This window comes from Chlorocebus sabaeus, chromosome 9, assembly GCF_047675955.1.
Source record: "Chlorocebus sabaeus isolate Y175 chromosome 9, mChlSab1.0.hap1, whole genome shotgun sequence".
In the NCBI taxonomy this organism is placed as follows: Eukaryota; Metazoa; Chordata; class Mammalia; order Primates; family Cercopithecidae; genus Chlorocebus; species Chlorocebus sabaeus.
The window spans coordinates 52,056,483-52,069,877 of record NC_132912.1 but is presented as its reverse complement, the minus strand read 5'-3'; the positions used below and the strand labels follow the sequence as shown (position 1 = coordinate 52,069,877).

The window sequence follows — 13,395 nt, the reverse complement described above, 5'->3', positions numbered from 1 at the left end:
CTCCCCAAAATGGACTTTTGCCCAGTCTGTTGTTAGTACAAGATGCTGAACTGTCAGAGTTAGTCATTAGTGAACCGGGGGCCAAGAGACAGCCTCCCAATAACGGTTTTCTCCTTTTCCTAATGAAAAACAAGAGCCATGAGGAGCTATAATTAAATAATCCAGTGATTGCTTATAGAGTAGTAACTGAGCTCTGTGATGGGCTCTGAGGATCCAGGACCCTCCAGACATTTATAGCCCAGTAGAAGGGATGGAAAGTGTCCAGAAATGACTGCAGTGCAAGGTGTCTTAGCAATATGTATCAACAATGTTCAAAATGTTTATTACCTTCCACCCAGTAATTCCACTCATGATATTCCATCCCTAAGGAATGAAGCAGAAATACAGCTAAGATTTATATGTAAAAGATGCTAATCTCAGTATCGTTTTAAATAGTCCCATATTGGAAACTATTTATACGTTAAACAATAGAGCATTGAGAGAAAAAAGTAGGGTACAACATACATTAATTCAAAAGAAGTTTTCAAATGTTTAGATTTATGGGATTATATGCATACATAAAAGTGCATATATAATATAAAGCTAATTTTAAATATATACGCATATACACATATACAGGAATGCACAGAACAAACAGAGAACGATGAATATACCAAAATATAACTGTGCTATCTCCAGGCAGCAGAATTATGAGGAGATGTTTACTTTTATAATCAGGGATGGGGAGAAAACCTTTAACAAACTCTCACCCTAATGAGAGGCTCCCAGTGTGCTCTGGGGGTGATGACAGAGCCCTGTCTAGTTTCTCTCTCTGTACCACAGGCAGGTAACATCAGTGCTAACAACCCCAACCAGTCTACCAAGGGGAACTGCAAAAGCAAGAGTGCTCCTTGAAACCGATAAAGATTACATGTAAACGAAATAAAATCTATTCAGTGCTTTCTGTGAATGGGGGAAAAATTGATTTCCTGTATTTTTGCTTCTGAGCCTGGTAGTTTCTTTTACGATCATTTTTCATCATTCAACCAGGAAGCGAGGGACCCTGACAGTGAACTCAGCACTCAAAGCCAGGGTCTGGGCAGAGGCCAGAAGGTAACGTCCATCCTGCAGGCGTCTGTTGCAGGGTTGGGTCCTTGGCCTCTAGACTGGATTCTGCAGTTCTGTGGCTCTGTGACCACTCATCATCAGGTGGCTTTGAAGTCTCCACTGGTCCTTCATCAGGGGAATGCTTCGTCCCCTTGACAGGGAACACATGTGCAGCCCGGACTATAGAGTGCCCTGATCATGCTTTGCCAGTGCTTCTCAAACGAAACGCTTGCAGGCTACACTATGTTAGATACAGGGATAGTTCTGCAAAATGACCGGCTGAAAAGCAAAGGCCCAACCTCATGTTGGCTGTTCTGTTTTCAAGTACCCACCTCAATTAAGGGCTAGAAAACACAGACGGAATATTTCTACCTGACTTCTGTACAGAGAAATATACAGGTCTCCCAGCTTCCTTTTAAAACTGCTCCCCCAGTCAAATGTCCCAGCCTGTATCCTGTCCTGCGGAAGCTGCGAGTGTCCTCTCACTTGCCCCCCAGCTGTATCTGCATAGGCACAGTAGCCACTCCCTCCCTGGTCCCCACATCTTGACATAGAGTAGCTGGTATTGTTCTTGTTCCATTGAGCGTTTATTGAGTTGTGTGCCTGTGGGTAGACCACAATCCTCCCCACAAGACGTGGGGCTTCCTGGGAACAAAGAGCATGTGCTTTTTGTCTCCATTTTCCAGTGCCTGGCCCACAGCAAGGGGAGGTTGTGGAGTAGCAAAGACTATTCATCATTGTGTGTGCCCACACAGGGGTACTGCAGTGACACTGTTTCTGCCCCGCTGGTGAAGAGACAGCGGGCTCAAGCTGTACCCCTGTGCACAGGCCACAGCAGCTGTGCTGTGCTGAGGACTGCTGCCTGGAGGGCTGCAAACTTGGGGTTTTGCAATGGCTTTTCTCTGGCTCAAGCTCTGATCTTGTTCTTCTGCTGTCCCATGTGTCAACTATAAGAAACGTGGTCTCCCTGCTTGGAGGAAAGTGTCTGGAATGCTGATCTAAGATTTGGCCGGGCACAGTGGCTCACGCCTGTAGTCCCAGCACTCTGGGAGGCCAAGGCAGGCGGATTACCTGAGATCAGGAGTTTGAGACCAGCCTGGCCAACATGGGGAAACCCTGTCTCTACTAAAATACAAAAATTAGTGGGGTGGGCCGGGCGCGGTGGCTCAAGCCTGTAATCCCAGCACTTTGGGAGGCCGAGACGGGCAGATCACGAGGTCAGGAGATTGAGACCATCCTGGCTAACATGGTGAAACCCCGTCTCTACTAAAAATACAAAAAAATAAGCCGGGCGAGGTGGCGGGCGCCTGTAGTCCCAGCTGCTCGGGAGGCTGAGGCAGGAGAATTGCGCGAACCCGGGAGGCGGAGCTTGCAGTGAGCAGAGAGCGGGCCACTGCACTCCAGCCTGGGTGACAGAGTGAGACTCCGTCTCAAAAAAAAAAAAAAAATTTGGGGGGCATGGTGGCAGGCACCTGTAATCCCAGAGCGAGACCCCGTCTCAAAAAAATAAATAAATAAATAAGGAAAAGCCCTACCACACTCACCCCAGCTCACTAAATCCTACACTCTTTGTGGTCATTTCCAATGTCAGCTGCTTCCAGAAGCCTCTCCTTGCCCCTCCCTCCCTCTTAGAGCTCCACCCTTGCTCGTGCCTCCTTGTGGGTCTGCACACACCTGAGCCCCTTGAGAAGGCTCCAGAGGGGATTGCTGACTGCATTCCCTTGAAGACCAACACCTCCCTCCAGGTCAGGAAGGCCTTACCCTCAAGAACTCCAGCTCAGCATCCTCTCCCCAGAGTGCAGAGCTGAGTCGGTGCATCTCTGAGATTTCGACTTGGACCCGTAGAGCAGTCATCCTCTCGATCAGACTTGCTGGGATGTAATCTTCAATGTGAAAGTATGGCTTACTCTCCACCTGCTGGAAGTAAGATGCAGAGGGGGAGAGCATGATCAAGACACTGTCCGGGGGACTCTGAGCAGAATGAAAACATGATCTGTAGTCACAATTCCAGGAGAGCTCCAGAGAAAGACACTTCCTCGAGGTGCCCACCTGGGATATTATTTTCCACTATATTAGAAACAGGGCCAAACCCTAGGACATGAACAGAAAAGAGAGAGTAAAGGAGCTGTTTTTGAACCCCTTTTTATGCCAGGTAGTTCACAGAACACATAAGTCTCTTCTGATTCTCACAGGAATACTCTGAAGACGGCATTGTCATTGCCATTGCCAAGATGAGCAAGAGAGAGGTCACTCAGCAGGGCAAAGCTCACACCACTTGAAAGTGACAGAAACAAGATTTGTTCACCCCAAACCCTCACACTTTCTATCATGTGTGTTTTACCAAAAGGCACAGCAAAACCTTGGCCCCAAAACTCCATGTTTTTTTTTAATTCATTTAGCATTTTTGTCTACATGCACTCCCAGAACATTGTCTCTTCACACCAGAAAGGTCTTAGCTTTGGCATCATTGCTGCACAAGAAGATGTTCAAGGAGTAGCCCCCTGAAAAAGGGGAGACTGGATACCCCCAGCCCACCTTCATCACGTCTGTTCTTTGGGAGACTGAGGCTGCATCCCCGCTAGGAGAGGATGGCTGGTCGAATCACTCACTGCTTGATGGTGAGTTCCCTGAACACAGACTCTGGGGCAGGCAGAAGTCTGCAGAAGTCCATGCAGGAGTGATATTGAGGTCCAATATACAGAATGAGGAATGCAGGACCAGCCAGAGGGAGAACCTGACCTTACCTTTGTATTCCCAATTCAACATGTCCTGGTCTCAGGATGCCCTTGCCAGCCTAACCCTGGGCAAGCCATTTCCCTCCAGTTGAGAGCAGTTACTCATGAGGAAGGCAGCTAGGATCTGGGAGAATCTGGCCTCGTTGGGGTTGGGGGTGAACGAGTTGGCCTGAGGGGGGATCTGAAGGGAAGAGCACAGTGTCCGCCACCTCCCACTCTCCTGATGTAGCATGTCCCCATGTGGTCATGGACCAAGAATCCTCAAGCTGGTGCTGGCTCGTGCTGGTTTTGAGCTCAGCTCCACCACAAATGGAGAGACATTGTTCAGCAGGCTAGTGCGTAAAAAAGCATTTAGAATGCTATTAGAGTGGCCAAATTCCAGAACACTGGCAACACGGTGCTGGTGAGGATGTGGAACAACAGGAACTCTCAATCATTGTTGGTGGGATTGCAAAATGGCACAGCCATTTTAGAAGACAGTTTGGTGGTTTTTCATAGAACTAAACATATGCTTACCATACAAACGAGCAATTGAGCAATTGTGCTCCTTGGTAATTACCAAAAGGAGTTGAAAACTTATGTCCACACAAAACCTGCACACAGATGTTTATAGCAGCCTTACTCATAATTGCCAAAACTTAGAAGCAAATGATGTCCCTCAGTGGGTGAATGGATAAATAAACTGTTGCATCCAGACAATGCAATATTGTTCAGTGCTAAAAACAAATGAGCTGTCAAGCCATGAAAAGACATGGAAGAGTCTAAAATGCATATTACTAGGTGAAAGAAGTAGGTGTGTAAAGGCTACATACTGTATGATCCTAGATATATGATATTCTGGAAAAAGCAAAACTATGGAAGTGTAAAAAGATCAGGGGTTTGGAGGCAGGGAGAAATAAGTAAGTGGAGCATAGAGGATTTTTAGGGCCATGAAACTACTCTGTAAGATACTTGAAAACTGGTTATACAAATTGAGTAATTCTTGTCATATCCAACTAAATCAGAGTCCAGGAACCAGGAGGAAAATGAACTCGCGGCACATAGCACCTGCTCCAAGAATTAAATTTTTCCATCAGCCCAACTACTGAAAGGACTTGCTGTAACCCTAAGACTAATTTTACCTAGTAGCTGCTGAAAAGACCTGCTGGGACTCTAAGACTTGTTTCACCTCCCACTGTCACTCACCAATCAGTTTTCAGTTCCCAAAAGCTTCTCAAGTGCTGATGAGTCTTCTTTCAAAACTACAACATTTTTACTCCTAATAAAAATCCCAACCTTCTCTTCGTTCTTGAGACACACCAAAGACCACCCAGTATGTGAGTATACCCCAAACTGCAATTCTTGCTTCCCAAATAGATTGTTTTAAATTTAGAGATTCTTCTCCATATTTTATTTGACTTCAACAATAGCGTAAAGGTGGATACATGTCTTTATACATTTGTCAAAACTCATAGAATGTACAACATCAAGAGTGAACCTCAGTGTAAATTATGAGCTCTCAGTGGTAATGGTGTGTCAATGTAGGTTCATTAATTGTAACAAATGTACCTTCTGGTGCAGGATTTTTATGTCGTCTGTAGAAGGCCGTGCATGTCGAGGGGCAGGGATATATGAAAACTCCCTGTATTTTCAAATCAAATTTACTGTGAATCTAAAACTGTTCCAAACATTAAAGTCTATGAAAACATTTATTTTAAAAAAGCATTTAGGATCTATGACCCAGGATCCTTTTGGTACGAATATATCCAAGAGAAAAGTCCATAAGGGACTGAAAAAACTCGGGTCAAGTACACTTGTTTTTATGGCATTTATAAAACAGAAAAATCAGATGCAATTTAAATGATAATAATAGTAGTTATCACTCACATGGTGCTACTGGGTGAATACCCCACAACACAAGAATGAGGAAGTGAAGGAAGACTGGGAAGGCATAGCAGGCTGCCACTCCAGAGAATCACTAGGAAGGCCACTGGAGGACATGTACCATTGAGTGAGAAAGAAGAATGCAAATCGAATGTGGTGAAGTTCACAACTGTGTAAAAACCCCCGCATGTGATCAAGGCAGGGAGAGAATGCACCCAGAGGAAAGTTATTCTGCTGTGATGATGTGATTAAGGAGATTTATTTTTATACTAAATTGTCTTTGTCTCCCTTTTTAAAATGCAAATGTAATCATGTTGCTTCCCTGCTTAAAATTCTTCAGGGGCTCCCGATCTTCCACAACAGTGGTTTCCAAGTTATTTTTTTCAGCACCAGAACCATTTATCAAAGAAAATATAAGCCCCTTAGGTGGCCACACTGTCTTCCCAGATACAACAGGTGGCCGCCACCCAGCTTCACAGCCACTGAGGCTCAGGCAGCGGACAGGCCAGACTTCTCCTCTTGTCCATTCAATGACACAGAGAGGGACTCTCCTGTCTGAGGCCTCACTCAATGCTGCAAGTGTCCATTGCAGCACCTGGCATATAGCAAAGCAATGTGAAGTGAGCCCTGGTCGCGCTCTTTCTAGCTTACCTAACCTCACAGAATCACAACTTTCTCAATGGCAAATGGAAATAGCACCAGCTTTTCAGTGTTGATGTAAGAATTCAATGGTGCCAAGCCCAGAGCAGGCCTTCCATAAATCAAGACTGAGTAAGTGGTTGTATAAATGAATGGGTTTGCGTAAACTTGTTGGCCTTTACAAACATGAGACAGGAAAAAGGTCTGCCTTCAGGGGCCACATGGGGGCAGCAGAGAGCACCTCAGAAATGTCCTCAGGGCAGTAGACAGGTTAAGGCTTGGCAGGATTTGGGGATGGGGAAGCAGAAGGAGGAGAATGAGATGACACTGAGCCAGAAGCAGGGTAAGATCAGTCAGAAACTGGATGGGCACAGGAAAGCACCATAATGGAGTGTCGGTGCTGGTCCATTTTATGTGTCAACTTGACTGGGCCATGGGGTGCCCAGATATTTGGTAAAATATTCTGGGTGTGACTGTGAGGGTGTTTTTGGACTTGACTGACACTTAAATCCATAGACTGAATAAAGCAGACGGACCTCCCTAATGTGAGTGGACCTCATCCAATCTGTTGAAGGACTGAATTAAACAAAAAGACTGACCCTCCTGTGGAGAAGCAGCTCCTCTCTGCCTGACTCTCTTCATGCCAGGATGCAGTTCTTCTCTTGCCTTTGGGCTCAGGGTTGGACTGGAACTGCACCATTGGCCCTCCCCGGTTTCCGGCTTGCTAACTGCACAACTTGAGGCTTCTCAGCCTACATAACCACATGAGCCAATGCCTTCTAATACATCTCTAGATAGATAGATAGAAAGACATATAGATGATAGATAGATAATAGATACATAGACAGATACATAGGCAGAAGATAGATAAATAGATGATAGATAGATAGATAGATAGATAGATAGATAGATACATACATACATACATACATACATACATAGATAGATAACTATCCATTAGTTGTGTTTCTCTAGAGAACCTAGACTATTATAGGCTCATAGAGACAGGTCTGAGCCCCTGGAGCCCTGGGGCAAAAGACTGCTGTACTAACTCCAGGTCTGAGTAAGAGACTATTACTCAAACTCCCACCTACCTCCAGTGGATCTGACCTGTGGTCCCCAACAACTCTAAGTGCTAGAGTTAAACTCAGGTTTGACATCCTGTATCTGAATCTACAGACTGAAGTTTAGCTGTTGTGTTATTTTATATTAGAGCACTATAATGCTGGAGGAAGGAAAAGGAAAGCTTGTTAGCATAGGTACCACACATGCATTGCCACCTTTCACCTTTACAGCAGATTTGCAAGAGATTGATGATTATTTTCCATTTTGCAGATGAAAAAAGCCAAGGCTCAGAGAGAAAATATGCCAAGGCCATATAGTTACTGAACCAGAGGCCACAGCAAGAATGTCAACTGATTCACTGGGACACTCCTGGCTTAGAGCACCCTCCTCCCAGGACTCCCCAGTGTAGCACCACAAGGGCAAGAAGAAGGTGGCCTAGGCATGAAAAAGGCCCCAGGCCTGGGTACTGAGGGCAGGAAAGAGTTCAAGGGTAAGCAGTGACAGGGCTTGTCAAAAGGACAGGGAGGAGGTTAAGGGGTCCAGGCCAGCTCTGAGACATTGCCTTCCTGGGGCAGTGTCAGGGGCAGAAAGTGAAGTTCCAGTCCCCATGGACCAGGGTAGGCCCAGGAGAGGGGACAGATGGGAATTGAACTACAGTTCCCTGACAAGCCAACTGCTGATGTTCCGATGGATGACTGTCATCTGTAGTGTCTTCCAATCCAAGAGTTTCAGTTCCATTCATTCACAACCCTTGCACAAACTCCCTGTGCTTCAAGCACTGCCTTGGTGCTGGAGAAATGGCTACACAAAACAGACAAAAAAAGCCCTTACCCTCAGGTGTTTTCTATGCTAATGATCAATAAAATGAATTCATCATCCCACGTGATGATAAATGCTGTGAACAAAAACCCTGCAGGGTGAAGGAATACACAGGGACTTTGAAGACCCCAGGACATAGCAGCACCTTCTGAAGCTGTACCGGGAGGAAAGCAAGACAATGTTGGGAGAGTCTGAGAAGTGGTTTTTTGAACCGCAGTCTGTAACCCATTGGTGAGCTATGAATCAATTTAGGGGGCCATAATCAGCATTTTTTAAATGAATGAAAATATAATAGGAGATATCAATGTGCATTGCTTATAGAAAGGCTGCACCTTATTTCCTGAGGTTTTTGCTTCAGTTCTGTTCTATATACTTGTGTGCGTGTTGGGTTTTAATGTCCATTTATCCATGGGACATAGTAAAAAAATGTTTACAACCCCACTGTTCTCACTGCTTTAACTGTTGGGCTTGTCCCTGCTCTTCAGTCCAGTTCCAGAGCCAAGGGAGGCAAGTTATAATTGAAGTCATTCACAGCCCTCCCCATCTATCCCACATACCCTATGAGGAATGACACAGAACTCTGCGAAGGTGTCCACACCCAGTGTTGGCTACTGCTTCTCTTTCTCAGACTCAGGGTGTATTAATCTACTGGAGTTGCCATATAACTGGGGAGCTTAAACAATAGAAATTCATTTTCTCATAGTTCTGGGGACTAGAAGTCCAAGACCAAGGCTTCCGCAGGTTTGGTTTCTCCCAAGGCCTCTCTCCTTGGCTTGCTGACAGCCTCCTTCTCCCTGTGTCCTCACATGGCCTTTCCTCTGTACTTGTGCCTCCCTGGTGTTTCTTTGTGAGTCCAAATTTCTTCTTCTTATAAGGGCACCAGTCAGATTGGATCAGGGCCCACCTTAACAGTCTCATCCCAAATTAATCACCTCTTTAAAGGCCCTAACTCCAAATACAGTCACCTTCTGAGGTACTGGTAATTAGGGGTTCTACATATGAATTTGGGGGCTCAAGACTCAGCCCATAATACAAGGTCAGACCCCGGTGATGTAGCAGACTAGAACTTTAGGTAAACATGGTTCCTTTGTTCACCAACGATATAACATCCCTGACCACTAACTGCCCACTGTTGGTGGACATGTATTTCTGGCCACATGTGACTATTCATCTTCTTTTTGGAAATGGGAAACCATCCTTCCTCCCTCTCAGTCTATGCACTTTGCAGTGTGAGCTCTATCCCTGCCTCCTAGAGTGACCACGGGGTTAGGCTGAAGTCTAACCAATCAAAACATGACATCCTCCTACACAATGATTGGCTTCAGGTGGGCACATGACTCTGTCAGCACCAATGGGACAGAAACCCAGGATTTCCATGCCACTTCCAAGGGAGAGACTCTCTTTCTTGCACAGGGCTGGAACCTGGAGGGTGGAATTGGAAAACCATGAAAGGCAAATTTGACAGGAGAGCATAGCTCAGAGACACAAGAAGCCCAAGTCCCACTGACATCAGGTGAGTTCCTATCACCCAGGGTCCATGGTAAGAGTGATTGGGCTGGAAGCTTGTCACAGGGATGCTAGGGGGCTGAGAAAGAACCAGAACCCTTCAGTTTTGCAAGCCAGTAAATGACATGTTTTATTCAAGCCAGCCTGAGCTTGATTTGCTATCACTAGTAATCAAAAGAATGCTGTCCAATCACCTGTGCTGGCCAAGGGTATAGGAGGATGCTAAAAAGGACCCAGAGGGTCCACTTGTGGGGCCAGGAACTCTAGGGGATTGGTACTGACCTTGAAAGGTATATAACATTGAGACGGATATGCAGACTTTATGGGAAAGGGCATTCAAATGCCCAAGTACCTGCCAGTTCTTAGGATCTCAAGGATTTAAAGGTCCTTTTGAAGATTTCTGGGGCAGAAGGGTGGGGTGGGTGTGGTTAACATTTCGTTCTTTCTTCTTTTTTTCTTTCTTTCTTTTTTTTTAAGCAGTGAATTCCTCCTTCATGCAGTCCTCTTGAAGAAGACCGTCTCTTCTCCAAGCTAAGCATTCCCCAGTGGTACCCAGCATTTGTCACATGACAGTGGTGAGTGCTATCCAAGATAAAGCCCAGTGTGCTGACTGGGAGGTCACCAGGGAAGAGATTGGTGGAAACTTCCCCTCCTTTGCTCCTTCCTCTCTGCTCCTACTGATGCATCCAGAGATGGACTCCACATTCAGATGCCATGTCACACTGCTTGGTCTCTGTTGAGGTCTGTTCCCAAGCCTTTCCCTTCATCCAGAACATGGGCAGGAGATGGGGGAAGTGCTGCATAAACCCCGAAAGCAAAATTACACTGCTCTCTGTAACAGCTCAAGTGGTTGGTTTCTCCTTCCTGCCTTGTGTCCCCATTTTAAATCCTAATTAGGTAAGTAAATACATTAGCATAATCCTTCCCTACTAATAGGCATCTGGAAATCAAATAACAAGTAATTAACTCCATTAACCCCCTGAGGATTATAACAGAGGACTATCATAGGCAGTTAAATCAAAGAAACTTGCATATGATTCTGCTGCAGGGGCAAGGGCAAGGGCTTGGCCAACAAGATTAGAATTGCCATTTGAGAAGAGTGTATCCCAGAAGAATCAGCATTGGCCTTGGAGTAATACATCTGGGCTCAAATTTAGACTTTACAATGTACTAGCCACATGAACTTCAGATCACTCTTCTAGGAAATTGTGTGATAGTATCAACTCTATGATATTATCACACCAATTTACAATGTTGCTGTGAGAGCTGAGTTAACATAAATCGAAAATGTCTAGGTAAATGCCAGATACATAGTGATCTTTTAATAAAGGTTGGCTGTTACTATTCAAAGCAAGACTAAGCAAAAAGAACAAATCTGGAGATATTACATTACCTGACTTCAAACTACACTATAAGGCCATAGTCACCAGAACAGTATGGTACTGGTATAAAAATAGTTATATAGACCAATGGAACAAAATAGAGATTCCAGAAAAAAAGCGAAACACTTACAGTCAATTGATTTTTGACAAAGCAAACAAAAACATAAAGTGGGGAAAGGACACCCTATTCAACAAATGGTGCTGGGATAATTCGCTAGCCACATGTAGAAGAATGAAACTGGATCCTCATCTCTCACCTTATACAAAAATCAACTCAAGATGGATCAAAGACTTAAATCTAAAACCTGAAACCATAAAAATTTGAGAAGATAACATTAGAAAAAACTTTCTAGATATTGGCTTAGGCAAAGACTTCATGACCAAGAATCCAAAAGCAAATGTAACAAAAACAAAGATAAATAGATGGGTTTTAATTAAACTAAAAAGCTTCTGCACAACAAAAGAAGCAATCAGTAAAGTAAACACACAACCCACAGAATAGGAGAAAATCTTTGCAATCTATACATCCAACAAAGGACTAATATCCAGAATCTATAAAGAACTCAAACAAATCAGCAAGAAAAAAAGTGAACAATTTCATCAGAAAGTAGATTAAGGACATGAATAAACAATTCTCAAAAGAAGATATACAAATGGTCAGGGGCAGTTCCAAGATGGCCGAATAAGAACAGCTGCAGTCTATAGCTCCCAGAGTGAGCGACGCAGAAGACGGGTGATTTCTGCATTTCCAACTGAGGTACTGGGTTCATCTCACTGAGGCGTGTTGGACAGTGGGTGCAGGACAGTGGGCGCAGACCACTGAGCCTGAGCCAAAGTAGGGCAAGGCATCGCCTCACCCAGGAAGCACAAGCGGTCAGGGAATTCCTTTTCCTAGCCAAGGGAAGCTGTGACAGACAGCACCTGGAAAATCGGGTCACTCCCACCCTAATACTGCACTTTTCCAATGCTCTTAGCAAACGGCACACCAGGAGATTATATCCCACGCCTGGCTCAGAGGGTCCCACACCCATGGAGCCTCACTCATTGCCAGCACAGTGGTCTGAGATAGAACTGCAAGGCGGCAGCGAGGCTGCAGGAGGGGCGCCCACCATTGCTGAGGCTTGAGTAGGTAAAAGCGCAGGGAATCTCAAACTGGGTGAAGCCCACCACAGCTCAAGGAGGCCTACCTGTCTCTGTAGACTCCACCTTTGGGGGCAGGGCATAGCTGAACAAAAGGGAGCAGAAATCTCTGCAGACTTAAATGTCCCTGTCTGACAGCTTTGAAGAGAGTAGGGGTTCTCCCAGCACAGAGTTGGAGATCTGAGAACTGACAGACTGCCTCCTCAAGTGGGTCCCTGACCCCCAAGTAGCCTAAATGGGAGGCACCCACCAGTAGGAGCAGACTGACACCTCACACGGCAGGGTACCCCTCCAAGATGACGCTTCCAGAGGAACGATCAGGCAGCAACATTTGCTGTTCAGCAACATTCACTGCTCTGCAGCCTCTGCTGCTGATACCCAGGTAAACAAGATCTGGAGTGGACCTCTGGCAAACTCCTCCAGACCTGCAGCTGAGAGTCCTGACTGTTAGAAGGAAAACTAACAAACAGAAAGGACATCCACACCAAAACCACATCTGTACATCACCATCACCAAAGACCAAAGGTAGATAAAACCACAAAGATGGGGAAAAAACAGAGCAGAAGAAGTGAAAATGCTAAAAATCAGAGTACCTCTCCCCCTCCAAAGGAATGCAGCTCCTCACCAGCAATGGAACAAAGCTGGATGGAGAATGACTTTGACGAGCTGAGAGAAAAAGGCTTCAGACGATCAAACTTCTCTGAACTAAAGAAGGAAGTTCGAACCCATCACAAAGAAGCTAAAAACCTTGAAAAAAGATTAGATGAATGGTTAACTAGAATAACCAGTGTAGAGAAGTCCTTAAATGACCTGATGGAGCTGAAAACCATGACACGAGGACTATGTGGCAAATGCACAAGCTTCAATAGCTGATTCAATCAACTGGAAGAAAGGGTATCAGTGATTGAAGATCAAATGAATGAAATGAAGTGAAAGAGAAGTTTAGAGAAAAAAGAGTAAAAAAAAAAAAAAAAAAGAATGAAGCCTCCAACAAATATGGGACTATGTGAAAAGACCAAATGTACATCTGATTGGTGTACCTGAAAGTGACGGGGAGAATGGAACCAAGTTGGAAAACACACTGCAGGATATTATCCAGAAGAACTTCCTCAACCGAGCAAGGCAGGCCAACATTCAAATTCAGGAAATACAGAGAATGC

At 45.1% G+C, this 13,395-nt stretch overlaps 1 protein-coding gene across 1 annotated transcript in view; it reads right to left on the bottom strand.

The window, feature by feature from the left end:
* The window catches only part of FRMPD2 (FERM and PDZ domain containing 2), a 95,136-nt gene that overhangs the window by 45,737 nt on the left and 36,004 nt on the right, over positions 1-13,395 (bottom strand). Inside the window, exon 12 of the mRNA XM_073018994.1 lies at positions 2,848-3,003. Coding sequence (XP_072875095.1) covers positions 2,848-3,003 — 156 coding nt within the window. The remainder of the gene's footprint in view (positions 1-2,847; positions 3,004-13,395) is intronic.